General features: G+C 43.9%; 2 protein-coding genes across 2 annotated transcripts in view; one reads left to right on the forward strand and one right to left on the reverse strand.

Moving 5' to 3' along the window:
- The window catches only part of LOC111971109 (alpha-1,6-mannosylglycoprotein 6-beta-N-acetylglucosaminyltransferase A), a 129,902-nt gene extending 116,235 nt beyond the window's left edge, over positions 1-13,667 (forward strand). The window contains exons 13-17 of the mRNA XM_070445979.1: positions 5,919-6,065; positions 6,586-6,702; positions 7,926-8,000; positions 9,201-9,358; positions 10,172-13,667. Of these exons, the coding sequence (XP_070302080.1) occupies positions 5,919-6,065; positions 6,586-6,702; positions 7,926-8,000; positions 9,201-9,358; positions 10,172-10,370 (696 nt within the window). The 3' untranslated portion in view covers positions 10,371-13,667. The remainder of the gene's footprint in view (positions 1-5,918; positions 6,066-6,585; positions 6,703-7,925; positions 8,001-9,200; positions 9,359-10,171) is intronic.
- An 804-nt stretch (positions 13,668-14,471) lies between these two features.
- LOC111971006 (transmembrane protein 163a) overlaps positions 14,472-22,735 on the reverse strand; it is a 49,600-nt gene continuing 41,336 nt past the window's right edge. The window contains exon 8 of the mRNA XM_023997804.2: positions 14,472-19,870. Coding sequence (XP_023853572.1) covers positions 19,810-19,870 — 61 coding nt within the window. The 3' untranslated portion in view covers positions 14,472-19,809. The remainder of the gene's footprint in view (positions 19,871-22,735) is intronic.

A 22,735-nucleotide genomic window follows, 5' to 3' on the forward strand; every position in this document is an offset into this window, starting at 1 on the left:
TGAAGCTCCAACCAAACTGCCTGTTCTCAATCCACACAACTGGTCTGTTTGTGCTGTATAGCCAACTCATATGGTGGTGCACACAGACAGGTCTGGGGCCAGGCTATACCTGTCCTAAATAGTCTGAAAAGAGGCTGTGATTATGTGCACGCCTGTCAGGAGAAACTGTGGAAAATCCGGAAATCAAACCAGCAAGCGTCAAGCTTGAAAAGAGAGAGTTATCAGAGATCTTTGGAAGGAGATGGAAAGAGTGGAGGAGATCTTTGGAAGGAGAGAGAGAGGGTGGAGGAGATCTTTGGAAGGAGATGGAGAGAGTTAAGGAGCTCTTTGGAAGGAGAGAGAGAGGGTGGGGAGTCTTTTGGAATTGAGAGAGAGAGGGGGGAGGAGATCTTTGGAAGGAGAGAGAGAGGGGGGAGGAGATCTTTGGAAGGGGAGAGATCTTTGGAAGGAGAGAGAGAGGGTGGAGGAGATCTTTGGAAGGAGATGGGAGGGGGGGGTCTTTGGAAGGAGATGAGAGGGGGGAGGAGATCTTTGGAAGGAGAGAGGGGGGGGATCTTTGGAAGGAGAGAAGAGGGTGGAGGAGATCTTTGGAGAGGGAGACTTTGGAGGAGAGAGAGAGTGGAGGAGATCTTTGAAGGAGATGGAGAGGGTGGAGGGATCTTTGGAAGGAGAGAGAGAGGGTGGAGGAGATCTTTGGAAGGAGAGAGAGAGGGGGAGGAGATCTTTGGAAGGAGATGGAGAGAGTGGAGGAGTTCTTTGGAAGGAGAGAGAGAGTGGAGGAGATCTTTGGAAGGAGATGGAGAGAGTGGAGGAGATCTTTGGAAGGAGATGGAGAGTGGAGGAGATCTTTGGAAGGAGATGGAGAGAGTGGAGGAGATCTTTGGAAGGAGATGGAGAGTGGAGGAGATCTTCAAGATCTTCTCATTAACCTGGTGTTTGGAAGCCTGGAGGGAGCACTAATGAATTGCCATAAATCCAGACCTATTTAGCAGCAGCATTGTGTTGTTGAGATAACAATAAGAATGAGGCAAGGTGTTTTCCAGACACGCTTTCCTCCCTGCTCTTCTTTATGAATAAAGCATTTACCTGCTAACAGATTGCTTGTGTTAATTGCTCCCCTGAGATTTTTGGCAAAACAACACGGATTACATAGATACAGTATAAAACAGGGCAGGGTTGGAAGGCACTGTATAGAATTTGAACCAGCATTATACTGCCCTAGTATAATATTATATGGCATTGGTGTTGAGACAAGCATTTTGCTACACTCGCAATAACATCCGCTTAACACGTGTATGTGACCAATAAAATGTGGTTTGATTTGTATGCTTTGGCTGTAGCTAATGGGGATCCTAATTAAATACCAAATCTCACAAAACATACACTACCTTGYGTTTACAACCGAATCGAAGACGGGGCTCATGTTGATCTAAGGTCCTAATTAACTCTTTATGACAGAATTCAACTTTGTACCTAGAACAGTACAGTAGGCTGTGATTTATTGTCCTCCCGCTCGACATGCAATTTGCATGTTCCTTGTGTGGAATGTGGTTTAACTAGGGGTTGTTTGCATCGCCAGCATATCCTCCAGACCAGTGGAACGTCTTCATCTTCTATCCTCTAGTGCCCTTCTATTGAAATAACCGTCCAGGATGAAGCATTGGTCTGGAGTAGGGTGACGTTGCCCCTACACTCTGATCTTGGGTCAGTTTTGCATTTTCCCCCCACTAATGGTTATGGTTAAATGCAGGAAGGGTAAGCTGACCCTAGAACAAAATCAAATCAGAGTTTATTTGTCCAGTGCACGGCTCAGTACAGTAGCATGCTTGCTTGCAAGCATCTATTCTGTTACTAGGGGAAACTTCACTCCAGATTCATGCTATTACAAAAGGGCCCTTCTGTTGAAATAACAGTCCAAGGTGATACATTAATCTGCAGTATTTAGTGCTAGATCACTGGCTTTTCYCTCCAAGGTCTCGGCCTTCTTTATATTGGCATATGACCACATTCTTCTTCTGAAGTTGTTCAAGTACTTTATTTCATCGAAGGTCACTGCTCTTCCCTTTCACATCGCTAGCTACCTTTTCTAAGTGATATCTGAAGCACTTACAACTAGCCTGGTTGTCTCTCACCTTCTCACCACCGCCTATATAGATTCCTTCTCACAATAACCATTTAGCATATGCTAYGCTATGCTTTTGTATGCTGTGCTGTGCTATGCTACACTGTCTGAGAGGGGTCTATAAATAGCAGCTGTTTGTCAGGCCTGTGGGCTCACTGAGCTGCAGTCTTGCCTGGGAGGAAGCGCCACCAGTCAGCCTCTGCTGCCACCTGTTGACGAAACGCTGAAAGCTGCAGTCAATACTGTCTGTCCCACTGCTGTTCAGCGTTTACAATCAAATCAAATTTGATTTGTCACATACACATGGTTAGCAGATGTTAATGCGAGTGTAGCGAAATGCTTGTGCTTCTAGTTCCGACAATGCAGTAATAACCAACGAGTAATCTAACCTAACAATTCCACAACTACTACCTTATACACACAAGTGTAAAGRGATAAAGATATATGAATGAGTGATGGTACAGAGCGGCATAGGCAAGATGCAGTAGATGGTATCGAGTACAGTATATACATATGAGATGAGTAATGTAGGGTATGTAAACATAAAAGTGCATAGTTTAAAGTGGCTAGTGATATATGTATTACATAAAGATGGCAAGATGCAGTAGATGATGGAATTTCCATTATTAAAGTGAGCTGGAGTTGAGTCAGTATGTTGGCAGCGGCCACTCGATGTTAGTGAATAAACCTTCTCCGCATTTGACAAGCAGAGAAGTAGAGGAAGGTTGACGCACGGATCCCTTTAACGGGATAATTTTCGTAAACAACCGCTGAATTGCAGAGCGCCAAATTAAAACAAAATACTCAAAATATTTATTTTCATGAAATCACAAGTGAAATATACCAAAACACAGCTTAGCTTGTTGTTAATCCACCTATCGTGTCAGATTTTGAAAATATGCTTTACAGCGAAAGCAATCCAAGCGTTTGTGAGTTTATCGATCACTAGACAAAACATTACGAACAGCTAGCCGCAAATTAGCTTGGTCACGAAAGTCAGAAAAGCAATAAAATGAATCGCTTACCTTTGATGATCTTCGGATGTTTGCACTCACGAGACTCCCAGTTACACAATAAATGTTATTTTTGTTCGATAAAGATTATTTTTATAACCAAAAACCTCCATTTGGTTTGCGCGTTATGTTCAGAAAACCACAGGCTCGTGCCGGTCCTGAAGGGCAGACGAAAATTCCAAAAAGTATCCGGAATGTTTGTAGAAACATGTCAAACRTTTTTTATAATCAATCCTCAGGTTGTTTTTAACATACATAATCGATAATATTTCCACCGAACGGTAAACTATTCAATACTACAGAGAATGAAAATGTCGAGCTACAACTATCACGCGCATGAACTAATCAAAGGACACCTGGCGCGTTTTGATAAATCTCGCTCATTTTTCAAAATAAAAACTTGAAACTATGTCTAAAGCCTGGTCACAACCTGTGGAAGCCATTGGAAAAGGAATCTGGTTAATACCCCTTTAAATGGAAGATAGGCAGGCAATGGAACAGGGATTTTTCCAAATAAAAGGCACTTCCGGGTTGGATTTCCTCAGGTTTTCGCCTGCAAAATCAGTTCTGTTATACTCACAGACAATATTTTGACAGTTTTGGAAACTTTAGAGTGTTTTCTATCMTAATCTGTCAATTATATGCATATTCTAGCATCTGGGCCTGAGAAATAGTCAGTTTACCTTGGGAACGTTATTTTTCCAAACAAAAATAGTGCCTCCTAGCTTCAAGAGGTTTTAACAGTCTGATGGCCTTGAGATAGAAGCTGTTTTTCAGTCTCTCGGTCCCTGCTTTGATGCACCTGTACTGAACTCGCCTTCTGGATGATAGCGGGGTGAACAGGCAGTGGCTCGGGTGGTTGTTATCCTTGATGGTCTTTATGGCCTTCCTGTGACATCGGGTGGTGTAGGTGTCCTGGAGGGCAGGTAGTTTGCCCCCAGTGATGCGTTGTGCAGACCTCACTACCCTCTGGAGAGCCTTACGGTTGTGGGCGGAGCAGTTGCCGWACCAGGCGGTGATACAGCCCGACAGGATGCTCTCGATTGTGCATCTGTAGAAGTTTGTGAGTGCTTTTGGTGACAAGCCAAACTTCTTCAGCCTCCTGAGGTTGAAGAGGCGCTGCTGCGCCTTCTTCACAATGCTGTCTGTGTGGGTGGACCAATTCAGTTTGTCCGTGATGTGTACGCCGAGGAACTTAAAACTTGTGTGTTAGTTGGGGTTTTCTGGTTCTGGAGAGCTACTGTCTGGAGAGCTTCTGGTTCTGTTTTGCTCCAGTTTGTCACTAACACACCTTCTTTAAGTAATCCTGATAAGGATTTCACTCTGGACCATGATTAGCTGAGTTAGATGGGTTACTGCAGGGCTGGAACAAGACCCTGCACACACAGTAGCTTTTAAGGAGAGTAGTGAGGTACAGTGGCTGAGGAGAAGGATGATATGGGTATAGACTGAAGAGAAGGGATGGTATGGGAGAGTCCGTGTACAGCAGTGTTGCCAACAGTGGGCTGAACTAAAGAGACCCTCTGTGTCTCCCCAGGCATGGCCGGCACTGACCCGGTGGGATCTTGCTCTCGCCGACTCACAGACCAGCCATTGTGGCCGTCGCCGGCCCTCCGCTATAACAACCCCAGCTCCAACGGCTCTCTTTTTACTAATGGGGCCTCAGACAAACACATTATTGTGGCACGCTTCACGGGCTAGTCACCTCTGTTTCCAGCATGTTAGAAGAGCCTCTCAGATATTTGCTTTGGTCATCCAGCTCAATGRGTTTTCTATTATCCTTTGTGTGTATGGAGTCTTTGTTGTGATGATTGGCATGGACTCTTCTCTCCAATGGCAGGACCGTATTTGTGTGATGAGCGTGTTTCATGACGGGAGCTAGTAGTACAGGTAATACAAGTACTGTAGCTACTGTGTCAGTGCCGAGTAATGCTTGAACGAGGTGGGTTAGTACATAAAACATTACACACTTATTTACAGTCTCTCCATTTTCTGCTGGCTTTGCCAATGTTCTGCTTTTCTTTATTGCTACAATTTATTTATATATTTTTTATAATAATTAACATAATCACCATTCACTAATTCAGTCACTGACATTTTATCCCTGGCATGCATATGCATTTTTCCCAAGTAAAAACAGGTCAGGGGTTTCAAACCCATGAGTCTCATATCCAGAGACCAGTCCTAACAACACCACAGGCCTTACTTCCTCCTCTGGTCATTGTTTGTCTGTGCACGTGCGTGTGCACGTTTTCATTCTACCATGTGTGTGAACTCTGCGTTTAGCCTCTCCTTGGGCCGACACCACACACACACACACACACACACACACACACACACACACACACACACACACCACACTGGAGCGACTGAGAACTTGTGGCTGTGCTTACCAGACAGGAGAAGCCCTCTTTTACGAGCCAGTTTTATAGCCGAACACTTAGGAAGGGTTAAGAACCAATAAAAGCAGGCTGTGCATGCTGCTGGTGCAGAGCAGAAAAAACAAAGACGAGGCTGTGGGAATTCTAGGAAGTAAGAGGTGTCTCCTTTAATTTCACAGAAGAAGATAATATCGTACTTTCTCTCACTCACACCTGCAATCGTTTTTTCTTCCTGGCACTGATTCTGCTGACGGGGTCTATTTCAAATAAGAGTCTACTTGCAATAACTGTGATATGTAGTTGTTTCCTGCTGAACTTAGTTGAATGCATTGATTGTAAGTTGCTCTGGACAATAGCGTCTGCTAAATGTCAATGCAAATATAATGCTCTTTTTCTCCACAGCTGTTTGTTGGCCTGTCCTTCCCCTACGAAGGCCCCGCCCCCCTAGAGGCCATAGCCAATGGCTGTGCCTTCCTCAACCCCAAGTTCACCCCGCCCAAGAGCAGCAAGAACACGGACTTCTTCAAGGGCAAGCCCACCCTGAGAGAGGTGAGAGGCGCCACTCTACCCAGAGACCCCAGTCAAAGTGTGTGTGTGTGTGTGTGAGGGAGAGAGACAACCTAGTCCTCTATTCACTTCTGTGCTGTTACCTCTCCTTTCTTTTATTCATGACAGGTCCTCCGTAATAAGTCAGTCTGGTGTTTGAAGGATAGGGTCTAGTTTGTTGAGCGTGTGTGCACAGTAGTTCTTCATCTGTGATGTGACTCGACTTCAATGCTCTCCTATTGAAGTGAACTACTGTGTCATGTCTGTTCTGATTCTGTCATGCGTTTCTGTCCGCCAAGGGACTAAAGATTAAAAAAAGAACTGTATATTTATTAGCTGACTAGCCAATTCAGCCAATATGACTTCAGTATTGTCTAGATAAGAGCATCTGCCAAACCTGCTTAATGACTCAAATATAAACGTGAATAAATAATAAAACATATATATTGTGTGCTGTCTTCAGCTTGCCAAAAGTATTTTTATGGCAGTCGAAGAAATTCAATAAAAATGTGTTCCCATGCAGTTAACCTCCCAGCACCCATATGCTGAGGTGTACATTGGCCAGCCCCACGTGTGGACGGTGAACATCGACAACCCTGCAGAGGTGGACAGAGCCATCCGCTCAATCCTCAGTCAGAAGGTACCCTTCAAACACACACACACACATACACACACACACACACACACACACACATACACACACACACACACACACATACACACACACATAATACATGTTTCCCGGCTCACGTTCTCTCCTTTCTATTCTTTTAGCACAGTCTGAAATGGAAAACTCTCCCAGTCTCATTTCCTAAAAAATCGGGTACACAAACGGTTGTACCAGTCAGGGAAGCAGAGAGCATGATCACAAATTCCAAGGGGGCTCGATTAGAATAGAAGAATAAGAGGAATTCACAGAGAGAGGAATTGAGAATAGCAAAGTGAGAGCTTTTCTTTCTCTCTCCCCTCACTGGGCCCGTGCATATTTAAGTCCAGGGGCAAGCAGACCTCGTGGTTGTGTCCCCAATGGCACCCTATTCCCTATATAGTGCACTCCTCTATGGGCTCTGATCAAAAGTAGTGCGCTATGTAAGGATTAGGCAATATGGTGCCATTGGGGAAAGAGACCTCGTGTTCTTCTGCAGGGGTGACCGAACAATGGGTTTGTTCATTAGAGAAGTGTCTCGTATGGTTTCTGACCAGTGTCCAGACCAACAGCCCTCAGCTCAATTTTCTCTGTCTGGATGTGCCCCAATGGCACCCTATTCCCTATATAGTGCACTACTTTTGACCAGGGCCCTATGGGCTCAGGCTCTGGCCAAAAGTAGTGCATTATATCGGGGATAGGGTGTGATTTATCATGCAACCGCTGTCTCCGCTCTCTACGGCCGAGAGCGTCGAATGTTATTCCACCAATCACAAATTGATCTCAAAGGTTAGTTGACCAATTACAGAGTTTCACAGCACCGTATCTGAAGTTGATTCGATGGAACAAGGATGCAGCTCGGTAGTTTGTCTCATTGAGTTTTGCTCTGTTGACTACAGAACGTAATGACTATATAGTGTGTGTGTGGAGTTCTCGCTGCTATCCCCTGTGTATATATTTCAGGAATGTGTCCGTCTAGAAGACCTCAGTCAGGGTCGGAGAGTTCTGACGCGCACACACCCACATCTCTCTTTCTCTCTTCTCTCTCTTTCTCTCTTCTCTCTCTTTTCTCTCTTCTCTTCTCACTGACCCACTACAGTACCTGTCCCACCGTAGGCACATCTAAAGCAGGCACATACTCTAAGCAAGCTGACTGGCATTCCACAGCCTATGCTTTGTGTCCAGCTGTAGCCTGACTCTGTGTTTTCCATCCTCAGATCGAGCCCTACCTGCCCTATGAGTTCACCTGTGAGGGGATGCTGCAAAGAGTCAACGCCTTCATTGAGAATCAGGTACGACCTGGCTATAACTGTCCTCTCCATTCTCCGGTACAGCAGTCAGAGCCCGTACACACTATTGTGCTGACCCTAACTGTCATTTTTTGGCTCGCTTTCTAGTAAGTACAAGTTCGGTACAAGATCAGCATAGTTTTGTTACACACTGCTTATTTCTGGCATGGTTTAGGCAGGGAAAGGCTAGCTAACTATGCCTCTCTGATTGCTTAGGCGGACTGGCGCCAGGGCCCGTATTAACAAAGTATCTCAGAGTAGGAGTGCTAGGATCAGTTTTACGGCATCATAAATAAGAGGGGTGACCTGATCCTAGATCAGTATTCCTACTCTGAGACGCTTCTTGATTACAGGCCCAGATATGTTAACGGGCCAGCTCGGCTCCCTATTAACGAACTGAGCTTTACTTTCTTTCACTATTGTCCATTTTAGTGTGGAAAGGGTATCAGAGCCTCTGGAATATTCTACAGTGCATTTTCACTGAACAAAGGAACTCCGTCCTGTTTCAGGTTAGAGCCCAAATGGCCTCTCCTTCTCCTACCACCTCTCTATTTGTCATGCCCATGCATACTATATCTCCTTACTTGTAGGGTATATCATCTTTCTCTAAGGTCCTTATCTTGGTGTTGACTTTGTAGCTACCGATGACAGCATGCAGCTGCTTCTCTCTTCATCGACTGTGAACAGATTAGGTTCTGAATGTATCTTTTTAGCAGAGTTGTAAAGTTGGAGGGGTGACAGACTTGGCTCTGTGTCCGTTGCTCTCTCGGTGTCTCCCGCCCTCTCTCCCCCTGCGTCTGTCCTGCTGCACTTTGTGACAACTGCTGACATTTGATTGAGCCTGTCTGCATGAAGAGACGTCCCTATGCACACTTGTCATCTCCCAAAAGGGTCCTATGCCAGCCCTGGGAAATAGGCCTCAGGAGAAATGTCACTTTACACACGGTGAACAAACAAGCTGTCAATGGTGTGCCGTCTGTCCTATAGGCGGATATTGCTACAACAATGTGGCTACAGTACAGCCACAATATGAGCTGTTGCCATTTGTTAATGCCACTGTTCCACGTTCTATCTTTCATTCACTCCTTCTTGTAGAAATGACTTTAATATAACTCTCCAGTGTTCTCTCTCCCTGTCCCCTCTTTCTTCCCTCCCTGTCTCTCTCCCATCTCCCCCATTCACCCTCCCTCCCTCTCCCTCTAGGATTTCTGCCATGGCCAGGTGATGTGGCCTCCCCTCAGTGCTCTGCAGGTGAAGCTGGCTGAGCCGGGGAGCTCCTGTAAGCAGGTGTGTCAGGAGGAGCAGCTCATCTGCGAGCCCTCCTTCTTCCAGCACCTCAACAAGGACAAGGACCTGGCCCGGTTAGTGTGTGCACCTACAGTACACCTTAACCCGTACGCACACACACACACACAAATGCACGTCTGACACATGCATTTTGCTTTCTACCCAACAGATGGCAGTATAGCATAAATAGACATTCAATACCTGTCTGCTGCTGTGCTGAATTTGGCTCACTAGAGGTCGCACACAAGTTATTCCCTTTATGACGTTTCAGAGACAAAATGATAGACAGATATCAGAGGGAAATGTCATTTATTGCAGTTGTCAAATGTCAACTTAAGACATTTCAAATTAAACTCACTCATCAGTGTCAGCAGGGAATGGTTATCGAGATGTCAGGACTCAATGTAATTGCTGTATCAGGCTGTATCCAGGCTGTGTCACATCCGGCCGTGGTTGGGAGTCCCATAGGGCGGCGCATAATTGGCCCAGCATTGTCCGGGTTTGGCCGGGGTAGGCCGTCATTGTAAATAAAAATTTGTTCTTAACGGACTTGCCTAGTTAAATAAAGGTTCCATTTTTATTTAAAAATAAAAAATAAAAATGGGGATCATGTGAAGGAATTTTCTCTTTGATCTGCAGTGCATCGTAGCAGACACAGTGATGCTCAATCTGTCTGTCTGTCCTGACTGTGTCTGCCTGTCTTTCTATCTGCTTGCCTGTCTGACAGTGTCTGTCCATCTGTCTCTTTCTGTCTGTCTATATGATATCCCTGATGTGTATGTACAGATACATTTTTACTTGTCTGTCTTATGTACTCCCGGCAGCATCATTCATTTCCCTGTGTGAACAAGAAAGTAGAATTTCATATTTAGCATTTTCTGTCTAAGGTTCGGCATGGACTGCCAGACGGTGGAGTCGTCGGGCGACACGGTGGTGCCTGCGTACAGCGACGCACGTCACCACTGCGTCTTCCAGTCAGACCTGCTGCTGTTCAGCTGCGCCGGCGCCCACCCCTCCCTCAAACGCGTCTGCCCCTGCCGGGACTACATGAAGGGCCAGGTGGCGCTGTGCAAAGGCTGCCTATAGCCCCTGTCTGTCTGGGTGTGTGGAGAGGATCGAACTGGAGTGGATTGGACCCCGTCTCCTTCCAGAGCGCTGCAGGGAATGGGGTTGGGGACCTCTAGCTCTAACCACTCAGATGGCTTGACTGCTCCCCCTGGCTCCACACCTGCAGTCCTGCAGCCTAACTCCTCCCACAGCCAGGCCTCTGGAGGGAGGAAGAGCAGCCTGGGAACCAGACAACCAGGAGACATCTGTATTATTTATGTCTGTTTTTAATCGCCTGAACTTTGACCTTTAAGGCATTTTGATCAGCTTGTCAGAAAGACACAGCATCGGCAGCAAACTGTGGAAATTCAAATGGTGGACAGAAAGAGGCCAGTGAGCTATATACATATTCTGGGAACTAGGAATGTCAATGAAACAGTTTTCAGTAAGGCACGGGGCAGGAGGAAAGGAGTGTACAGAAAAAAGAGACATTGCGCATCGGCCTGAATTACTTGAATCAATGGGAGTCGCTGTATATTTGAGGCAGAGTGCATGGCAACAGAGCTCCCTACTGCCCCTAGGATGTGTTGCAGTGGGTGGTACTGCAGCCGGTGGCCCAGTGAATCCACCCACTGTATCTCTCCAAGCTTGCAGTCGCATCGTGGGACCAACGGGCTGGTGTGTCGCCACACTCGGCATGCTTTCCTTTCTGCCCCCTGTCCCTTTTTATCTTTGAACTCTTTTAGCTATGTAGGTTTGCACTGGAGACCCATAAGGGGCCGTCCCAGGCAATAAGGCTCTGTTTCAATGTCCACACTAGCGTACTACTTAGGATGAAGCAATGCACAGGGCATGTATTCTGAAGGGTATGCTCCAATGGAAAGTTGCCCATAGACCCTGATCTATGGTCAGTTTTGCATTTCCCTTATTTATGGTTACGATTGGGGGAGTGGAAGCTGATCCTAGATCTGTACCTAGGGGAGTGAAGAAGAAGAAGAGGCAGAGCCAGTTTTACACTGTAACTGTACCGCTCCCCATAGTCGCGTCTGGACAGGGGAGCGGGTCAGATGTAGATATAATGTTGATTTTTAAATGTTCCAAATCGCAAATCACTTTCAATCCTGAGGCATTGTCCCTCGTGGTCATTCAGCTACACCTTACACACACACACCGTCCACCATGGCTCCTCTGTAGCCCTGCATGGTAGATTGACCCTCATGTTCCCAATGTACAGATTAGAAGCTGCGTTTTTGACTTGCACACATTCACAGCCACACACACCTGACTGACCGGTTGGGATGTGCTGGGGAAAAGAGGTGTGTGCAAAATAATTGCCAGTAGCTAATGAAAATAATAATTTGTCGTTGATCAATTTCAATCAAATGTAAAAAAAAAATGGATTATCAGGTCAGATCAGTCACATGCTGCATGTGACGGGGAGTCTGTGTGACATAGATGACATAGTGAGTAGAACACCATCACAGCTGTAGTGGGAAAGGGCCCCCTGTCAGATCAAACATCACCCCGCTCAATCACCGGTATCACATAGGACCATTGCCTTGACCACAATAGATTTATCGGGGGAAAATATTCTAAATTCTAAAGAGATATATTGATCWTGAACATTTGTATTATAGATATTTAAATCTTTATGTATACAGTAGACCGAAAGATACACACACAAACATAATTTCTATGGATGTACTGTAAGTTATAGCTCTTGACAGAGCAACACACACACCTGCAACTTTACTTGTTTCCTTCATTTGGAGATCGTTTAGGATCCTAATTTGCCTGCCAATTTTTTATTTTATTTTACGCGTCAATAAAAGCTTGAATTAGTAGTCCTTGTTGTGAATGGAAATAATGCACTACGTTAACCTATTTACTGAAGTTTAACAAAATATATGACTAATACTGTATTCTTCATATGGGTTTTAAATTATTTTTTAAATGTATTTTGTATACAGATCTTTCTCTGTGTTTGCTGAACTGTTTCTTTTTATTTATAGAAAAGGAGTTTTCTTTTTACAGAGGGTCATTTTATTTATGGAAGAAATAATATAACGTGTGTACATTCAAGTGGACGGATGAGACGGGAGTCGTTTGTCCAGTCTGACTCCAACCTCCAGCAACAGTGATGAGAGAGAATGAGAAATGACAAAGATCATATCCAAACGCTTTGGCAACATGGCTGCAAAAGGAATACGGTGTCATTTCAGACACGCCTTGAGACCGTCCACTTCGACACTGATGAAATGTGTTGGACTGGACAGTAGGGACGTAGACGTCTCTCTCCTCTCATCACTGTGCTTTCGGGGTGATGATGATGACGACATCGGGACAAAAGCAGCGCACACATTTGACATTTTTTATTGTAAATGCCAGCAAGAACCTCGTGTTTTTTTTTCATTTTCAGATCTTAATGCAAACCATTTGCACATTTTGTAAATATAGATACGTTGTCTTTTTAGATGGTCACTTACGTTTTATGACTAGCTTTTCTTTCTCCGTACAGTCCAGATCGGTTTTTATCACGTTTGTGTCTACGATCTGCAGCCAAGCTACCGTTTTAAAAAGTACATGACGTGCCTTTTGATGGTTATTACTAGACTCCGCTTATCGTACCTGCCCAATAGATCTACCGGACCTAGTGCCAGAGAGAATTGTTAGTTGAGATCACATAGTTTGCTAGRAGGATGTTTCTTATAACATTTACTGTAAAGGTGAACAGTAATTGTATGTGTTGGATTTGGTGGTGATGGTTAAAACAAATGTCTCTTAATGCTGTTGTGGACATGTTTRCCGAAGGCTTTTAGTGGGGTAAAATACAGCATATGAAAGCATCTGCTTCTTTGTGGCAGTGGCCTTGTTCTACTCGTATTAGAGTCAGGCTTAATTTTGAGTATGTTGTCAACTGTTTCCTTCCTTTCATTGGTTGTTATGTATACATGAGGGGTCTTGAGAACCAATACAAATAGCCTCTGTAATTGTCTCCTTTTAAATTGGTTTGTCCTAAAACGGTTAATGGAACTCAAAACGATAGCTGAAAGGAAGATGTGTTATGGGCATCAGAACATTTCCTTAAGTCTCTTTAACCCAACATCGAAATGTCTCCGTTGTCAAATCTGCATTTGCATTCATGTGTGTATCCATTATGACTTTTCTTTTTCAATCTCAACCTTGTTTTAAGCTATCATGGAAAAGCTAAAGCAACGATTGTTCTGGGACTAAATTATGACTGTACAAAAAAAGAAACATTTTGTTTTCACAGTTGCTGACAATTAAGGGGGATATAACTTTATTTTTCAATAAACCTTTTTCTGTGACAAAATGGTCTGTCTTGTGTGTTTTATCGAAATGTACATTGTTTATACTACAGGCATAGAATTTACATTCACACATAAAACTACGCACTTCATGACTGAGTGGCCTACATTGTCCTGAGGCTCAGCTGTGCTTGTCTGTTTGCGAACGGGAGTAGTCCGCCTTTCTGTTGAAATGTTTTCCTAACAGTTGATTGTGTAAMGCCTATGCAAATCTTAACTGCTGCCATCTCAAAAACTTTGAGACCACTGAACCACGTTGTGCATACATTACAAACCAAATCATTTGAGGGTTCGATTCAATCCGTAGCGCTGAAGTTCCACGTTGTTGCCTGATTGACATTTAAAGGCAAAGTTCCCGAATTAGTGGAGACTGCATTCACGGTAAACGCTGCTGCATACAGTATGTCGGCCCAATGGGAAATTACCTTTACATTTCAAGAAAGCTATAYGGCTGAACTTCGGCAATACGGATTGAATCCRCCCAAGTTTTGTGTGATTACTGTTCAAAGTAGGAGCTCAAATAAACAGTTTTGCAGTACTTAAAAAATATATATATTCCTGGATATATATTCCTGGTTCGTGTTCTTTAAGTCATCCAAATGAAAACATTTTTAAATGTTTTCCAATTGAAAACAAAAAGTTGTGTTTCTTATTGGCCAAGTTCTGGTAGTCACTCCCAGTTTCCGTCCGTTTTCTTACATTTGGTCCCTGCTGAACGCAACCCCGTTCTCCCAAAAAGTAAAGTTCTCTCAGATGTGTAGAAACACCCCTAACACATTAGATAACACACACCCCTAACACACATAACACACACGTTACAGTGAGTTTAATGTGTAAATAATATAGAGTACATACTGCAGCAAGCATAGACCTCATATGAACCATAAATACTGAATTTCTGTGAACGCATTACCAACTATGCTAGACATTAAGTAGACAATCACAAACAACAGCATTTGTTTACAAGAGCAATTCCCTGCAAGTAAACTTTCAACGTTTATATTCTCATTTCCAGAATTCTGGGGTCTGTTCAGATGTGTGCAATGTTATACAATATTCATACTAATATGTAATTATCATTGAAATGCATTTTGTAGAAGCAGAAATGATTTTCTGTCTTGTAAAATTACACATCATGTCAGCTCTATTCATTACATTTCTTTCTGCAATGTTCTGAGCAGTTTACTTACAGAATGTGCCCCAGCTCAATGGTTAAGGCTGTTTCTGTGCAGTGCAATTGTGGCTTGGAAAGGATGACATTTCCATCTGCTAATAAATGATATGCCTCCTTTGATACCTCACTGTCTTTGATTGGTGTCCGAGACCAGCGAGCCATGTAGCCCAAAGGCCGGGCAGATGTTGATATTGAGTCATTTCATCTTACTGTCCAAGAGCATTGTTTGCAGCCAGTATCCACTGGTCTACCAGACACCCCGCAGCCCCCGCAAGGCATGGGGCCCACAAGCTCTGAGGGACCATGTGCCTGACATCGGTCTACTTTTATTTAACACATACTTTTGACAGTAACCCTCCTAAAAGTCATTCATAAACATTTTTCATTGCCATATGTACTAGGAAGCTAAGTGTTTGTTTCTTGGGCTTCAGGAATGTGACAAAAAGTGCCTCCCCACTGGGCACACACTGGTTGAATCAACTTTGTTTATTACGTTGAACTAACGTGGAATAAGCGTTGAATTGATGTCTTTGCCCAGTGGGTCAGACCTTGAAACGAAACCTTGCTGGGGTCCAGAGAAACTGCGTATCCCCCGTGGGCGGTTTCGTACCTCAAACGTTCTTTATTCAGGCTAATGCTTCTTCATGATGTTGCTCCCTGCGTTCAGCCAGGGGTGAACAACAGACTGCTGCAAACTGATTGGCTGAACACGATACTCAACATCCGGGACTACCATTCCTAGGCATTTTTGTTGCCCTCTCACCATCAAATATGGTGAAATTGACGCCATTGCAGCCTGAATGGAGAATGTTTCAGGTATGAAGCGGTCCACGAGTTATACGAGTGTGTTGCCGGCTGCATGTTGCAGCAGTCTGTTGTTTACCCCTGGCTGAACGCATGGAGAAACATCATGAAGTAGCATTAGCCACTCTAGCATGATGGTAGAAAATGGTATTTCATAAAGTACATTTTCCCCCCACTTTTTCACCATTAAATATAGTGAAGGAGGAAATTGACACCTTTGCAGCCTGAATAGAGGATGTTTTAGGTACGAACCGTCCACGGGGGATGCGTTACAATGCGTTTGGAAGGTAGATGAAACCACTCAATATCGCCACCTGCTGGCCTTTGGGCTAAGAGCCATGGTGCTCCAAGGAGCCTGTCACGTTCCAGGCCGACTACATTGCAGACATGCATTGGATCAACCAATGATTGTGTGCCACGTCATCGGCTGCRGAGTCGGGTATCAGATGAATTCATCATGTGATGTGGTAAAGTGATATTAGGGTTAGGCGTTCTTAGATCTGCTTCTGCAATGTAGTCAGCCTGGAACGCAGCCTTAGTGTTGCGCTTGCCGACAGCCATAAAGTTAGGGGGTGGCGKTAGTATCCATCCTTTTTGACTGAAAACAGTCACAGAAAACAAAAGKTTACAGTGGTGCAACTCTTGCTCAATCACATTATCGAAGTAAATTGAAACACATCCTAGATCCTGAACTTAGTACGTCAAATGACACTTTCCTTTAAGAAGACAACTATTGACTTTTAGCTTAAGCACTCTTAATACAGAACAACACCGCAACCGATTATCTAGCAAGTCTAGTTTCTGCTTAAATTGGCAATACCAATGTAAACATATCAACTTATATTACAATATGTACAAGAATTCATTGCTATGTACAAAAGTTGGTGGTAAGAATTAGAGTAAAGCCAGGATTCAATCCAGAGCGTGTTATAGTGCAGCACAGTTGACATGCAACAATGCCCCTTTTAAAGGCAATTTCCCCGGCGTTCGTGGAGATAGCATTTATGGCAAATGCTGCGAATGTCGGCTCAAGTGTGAGTTAACTTTAAAAAGTGCATTTTTGGCTGTCCAGTGCACTGCTCTATAACGAGCCTCGGATTGAATCATGGTCTAAAAAGCCATTTGGAGTGAGTGCAATGACCCGTCCCACCTGTAAACAAAAATCCCTTTCTATAAGTACAAAAATGTATTTGTATTATAGTGCACTATAACAACTAATGTCTTATTGACAACTTTCATTGGTACAGTATTCTGAAAGACTGAATCAGTATGCACAGCTTGSAGGCTTGATTTCAATCATCTTCCTTTAGGGCTCTATTCAAATCTGTATCCTGAAGCATTGCTGATTTCAAGGTAATTTCCTATTGAGTCTACATCTGCAGTGTTTACYGTGAATGCAGTCTCCGCCAACCCGGGAACATTGCCTTCAATCATGCTGTACTGCTGAACTTCCGSGATTCAGATTGAATAGAGCCCTTAAGCTCACTCCTTGTGCAATGGGTCAACATTGTATTGCTGTATGTCAACACTGCATGCATGTATAATGTCAACATTGTATTCATGTAATTCACATAACAATGATTTATGTGGATTATTTTCATTTTGCAAACCACATACACTATATATACAAAAGCATGTGGACACCCCTTCAAATTAGTGGATTCGGCTATTTCAGCCACACCTGTCAGGTGTATAACATAGAGCACACAGCCATGCAATCTCCTTGGCAGTAGAATGGCCTTACTGAAGAGCTCAGTGACTTTCAACGTGGCAACGTCATAGGATGCCACCTTTCCAACAAGTCAGTGCTTCAAACTTCTGCCCTGCTGGAACTACCCCGGTCAGCTGTAAGTGCTGATATTGTGAAGACGAAATKACTAGGAGAAACAATGGCAATGTGCTGTCCTCGATTGCAACACTCACTACCGAGTTCCAAACTGCCTTTGGAAGCAACGTCAGCACAAGAACTGTTTGTCGGGAGCTTCATGAACTGGGTTTCCATCGCCGAGCAGCCGCGCACACAAGCCTAAGATCCCCATGCACATTGCCAAACGTCGGCTGGAGTGGTGTAAAGCTCGCCGCCATTGGACTCTGGAGCAGTGGAAACGCGTTTTCTGGAGTAATGAATCACGCATTACCATCTGGCAGTCCGACAGACAAATCTGGATTCGGCGGATGCCAGGAGAACGCTACCTGCCCGAATGCATAGTGCCAACTGTAAAGTTTGGTGGAGGGGGAATAATGATCTTGGGCTGTTTTTCATGGTTCGGGCTAGGCCTCTTAGTTCCAGTGAAGGGAAATCTTCAGCATACAATGACATTCTAGACGATTCTGTGCTTCCAACTTTGTGGTAACAGTTTGGGGAAGTCCCTTTCCTGTTTCAGCATGACAATGCTCCCGTGCACCATACAGAAATGGTTTGTCGAGATCGGTGTGTAAGAACTTGACTGGCCTGCACAGAGCCCTGACCTCAACCCCATGTAACACCCTTGGGATRAATTGGAATACAAACTGCGACCCAGGCCTAATCGCTCAACATCAGTGCCTGATCTCACTAATGCTCTTGTGGCTGAATGGAAGCAAGTCCCCTCAGCAATGTTCCAACATCTAGTGGAAAGGCTTCCCAGAAGAGTGATGGCTGTTATAGCAGCAAAGGGGGGACCAACTCCATATTAATGCCCATGATTTTGGAATGAGATGTTCGACGAGCAGGTGTCCACATACTTTTGGTCATGTAGTGTATATCCTACATATACAACTACATCCAGCGTGGCAGATTGTGAAAGCTTTAAACAATATAATTATATATGGTATATTTACTCGCCAGGACGACCGTATTTCCCCCATCAGATTTGGTTAAGGAATTAGATAAGGAAGGGGGAATGGCCTAAAAAGGGATGACCTGTTGTGCTCTAGCCAACAGACTTGTTTTAATTCCAGCGTAGTAATCTCTGGCTAGAGTTTTTGGCTCCAGTCATGTTGTCTGTTGATGGTCTGCCACAGGCTTTTATTCAACACCCCTTAATGTGACMCTCTTAAGCAATACAGCAAACACAGATTCCATACATGAGTTGGTGACCGGGACATTTGTGCTTTCATATTCACTAATCAAATGATACAGGTTTTGTCCCAAATAGCACCCTATTCCCTATAGTGCACTACTTTTGACCAGGACCCATAGTGACTATGTAGGGATTAGGGTGCCATTTGGGACACAACCCATTGATAAGTCTTCTGTCACGTTGTTATTGCACATACTGTACTGCTATACTATACTCTTGTGTCTACAATTGATAATACAATGGGCATCTCAGAAATCCATTTTCCCTGCTGATTTGTTTTTAGCAAACATAGCAAACATAGCAAACATGCCCTAGCAACTACCACCCTAAAATATACTTTACCTGTTACTACATCATGACTACATAAACGCAGCACATCTACTTTGAGCAGTGGCGTCATGAACAGAAATAGGCTGTGTGTGTGTATGTGTGTGTGCCAAATGCCACCCTATTTCCTACATAGTGCACTTTTTATGGGCCCTGGTCAAAAGTAGTGCACTATAAAGGGAACAGGGTGTCATTGGGGACACAGCCAGTGTTACTGAACAAAAGAAAAGGCCTATTAGAAACCATTGAAATCCCATATGGACTGAGATGCATATCTGAATCAGCCATCTTGTCCAAGGGGAGATAGAGATATGAACACCAGACTGTGATCAGTGGACAATGTGCAGTGCCTTTGTAGCGGCAGTGGCATCATTTCCTGACGACTCAGCAGCCCACGTTCTTCGGTCTGTCCCTCCGCCTCCCCCTGCTTCGGCAGAGGAGGAGGAGAAACATCGAGGGAAACCTCCTCCGTCTTCTCTTTGACTTCGTAATGACTCCTATGGATGGATCAGGTTCGGAGTCAGAGAGAGACAGGGGGAACGCTGCAGAATGGACCACTTGGGTCTAACCTAAAATGCCACTGGGCTGGCACCGTGAGGTCTAAATCAATCAATAGGTTTGTCATGGTGACTGGAGAGATCTACCAGGAAGGATGGAGCTGAGCTGGATAGGGACTGGGCGTAGATATACATATCCTAGAACAGACACTGGACGTACACATACTGTATATAACCTAGAACCCATCCCCCACTGAGCCCTCGCTGCCCTTCCGTGGTYTTCTGTCACTCGAAGCGCTCGTAGTTCCTCGTCTGTCGCACTCGAGGGACCATATCAACCAGCAGCCTGTGACAGGAAAGAGACATTCATATTAATGAAATCRCTAACATACACAGGCACACACACACAGGGACAGATGCAACCACATTTCATTGCCAATATTACATTAGTGAAAMCCGTCGTTCCTTGTAGTGAAAGTTCAGAATGTGTTGAGTAACTGAATCTATCACGTCGGATTATTTGAGTACATTTRTGTAACCACTGCAGCTGCTTCTGTTGATGCATTTGTTGATGCACCCTGTGGWGTCATGTTTGGATTTCTTTCTTCCCCGAGTCTCTTTCATGATTGGAATGCTCCCTGGGACAGAACACTGCCAAGCCTCGTGAAAGGCTGCACTGCCAGTGTAGTGCAGTGTTTCTTCAGCAGCGATGGAAAAGTTGGCGTAAGGGGGGGGGTTGTGGTAGTGGGAGTCTCCAATGGCGCCGTATGTGACCACATTTCTTTGAGGCCCTCCTCTTGGCCACAGAGACCAAATTTTGCTGTTTTAAAGCTAATTTTCTGCAATTCTACACATTTTGCAATGGGGCRGAGAGAACATTTTACAGTTYTAAAGTTAGTTTCCTGCAATTCTACAYGTTATGTCAAGGGACTGAGAGAAAAAAATGTCAATTTTAAAGATAATTCCATGCAATTCTACACATTTTGCCATGGTTTATGCTATCTGAGTGACTCAAACATAACAAAATCAATGGGTGCCCCATTCCATGAAATGTTTGGAATTTTAGATTCTCCCTGACTGTCTGGTTTTTCATTTGGTGGTTGTTACTTCTCAAAGATGATCATATTTAAAAACACACGGACTATACTAAACATTAGGAACACCTTCCTAGTATTGAGTTGCATCCCGCCATTTTGCTCTCAGAACAGCCTCGGCTCGTTGGAGCATGGACTCTACAAGGTGTCTAAAGCGTTCCACAGGGATGCTGGCCCATGTTGACTCCAATGCTTCCCACAGTTGTGTCAAGTTGGGTTGGCTGGATGTCCTTTGCGTGATGGAGCCTTCTTGAGACACGGGAGACTGTTGAGCCTGAAAAACCCAGCAGCGTTGCAGTTCTTGACACAAACCACAAACTACTACCATACTCCGTTCAAAGGCACTTAGCTCTTTTGTCTTGCCCATTCACACTGAATGGCACAATCCATCTCTCAATTGTCTAATGGCTTAACATTTCTTCTTTAACCTATCTTCTTCCCTTCATCTACGCTGATTGGAATGGATTTAACACGTGACATCAATAATGGATCATAGTTTTCACCTGGATTCTATGTCATGGAAAGAGCAGGTGTTTTTAATGTTTGGTACACTCAGTGTATATAGTTCCATTATCTTTTTAAATACTTTATATCTGGTTTAAATCGTTTAAGTTTACACTGAAAACATTTTACCATCACAAAAATTATTTTCCAAAATAAAATAAGATTCATTTTTCGTAGTGGCTGCCACGATTTAGAAGCGGCGGCCCGCCACTGCTAACTTAATATAGGGGAAACACTGATAGTGGGTATAACATGTTTTCCCCCTACCATTATGCATTGCCTAAAAGAGTTTGTCACCTAAAATATTCCTGGACTACGGTGGATGAATCACAGGCTTGACCATAGGCCTGACTAACCTCGTAATCCACGATTAGTTGATGTTCATGAAATCCAATGTAAAATTCTTGTTTTATAAACCTTCATCTGGATTCATTTAATATGGGTCGGATGTCCATAATGAAGGCTATGAGGTGCCTTCTCCTGTACTATTGAGTCAAACACTAAATGAATGAGTTTTGCTGTGTTTTCCGTCTGTATCTGAGATGCAAACAGGTTGTGGCACATTGACAGGGTTTTCCATACCCCAGGCATGTACTCTCCTGTACCTATTTGTTTTTCAATCTTTAAAGTTCTTCAGTTGAACAGTTATTCGTATGCAAAGATAAAGAWTATAAGGATATGTTTTTAGGTCACAAACATAATCTGTAATGATTTACCTATACATATAGCTATATATATCTATACATGCCCAGCAAAATTGTCACCTAAAAGTCTGGAGATAAGGCATGGTTTGACAAGAAGTACAGGAGAACGACGAGGAAGAAGCGAGACCTCTTCCGCCAGCTTAAGAAAAACAACACTGCTAACAACCATTTAAAATATGCCCAAGCAAGACACTACTCCTACAACCAGGCTGAGAAGCAGGCTAGAAGGAACAGCAACGTCAAACTCAATAAGGAGCTTACTGATAAGACCATAACCAGTAGGAAATGGTGGAAGCACGTCAACTCCCTGTCTGGAGGAGCTGCAAATTCCCTGGACAGACGCCCCCTACAATCTGCTGTTTGAATATGGAACTGCGTCACAGAAGACTTTGTTGCTGAAATCACTGACACTGTTCTTCAGGCCGTCAAACGCCCAGCAGATGCCTATCTCCTAACTTACCCACGTGCCTTGTAGGATGGAGTCCTTGACCTGCAGTAAACCAATGATTATGTCAATTGGATATTGGATATTGCTTTTGTTCACAATTGCACCCAATTAAAAAAAAAAAAAAAAAAGATGGGATAGCTAATTTAAGGTGGTTCAATAGTGATGACGATTCTTGAGCCAGGATCATCCAATACCGATATGGAAGCTGATATACCATGCCATCCTGACAGATACCGCCATAAACAGARTTTTTCAAGAATATTTCATTATTGTTATTATAGTTCACCAGTAGTGCTGCCAGGGGACATTTGAATCCCTCTCTTCCTCCAATGATAGCATATTAGCGTGATGCTTATGCAATGTTCGATATTTCCACAGTTTCTCTTTTAGTTTTCTACAGCTCATTAGTTTCTTCTCGGTCAATGTAAATATGCTCAAATGTGTTTTCCTGCATATATCCA

The sequence above is a fragment of the Salvelinus sp. IW2-2015 genome, linkage group LG12 (genome assembly GCF_002910315.2).
Source record: "Salvelinus sp. IW2-2015 linkage group LG12, ASM291031v2, whole genome shotgun sequence".
NCBI classification, from domain to species: Eukaryota; Metazoa; Chordata; class Actinopteri; order Salmoniformes; family Salmonidae; genus Salvelinus; species Salvelinus sp. IW2-2015.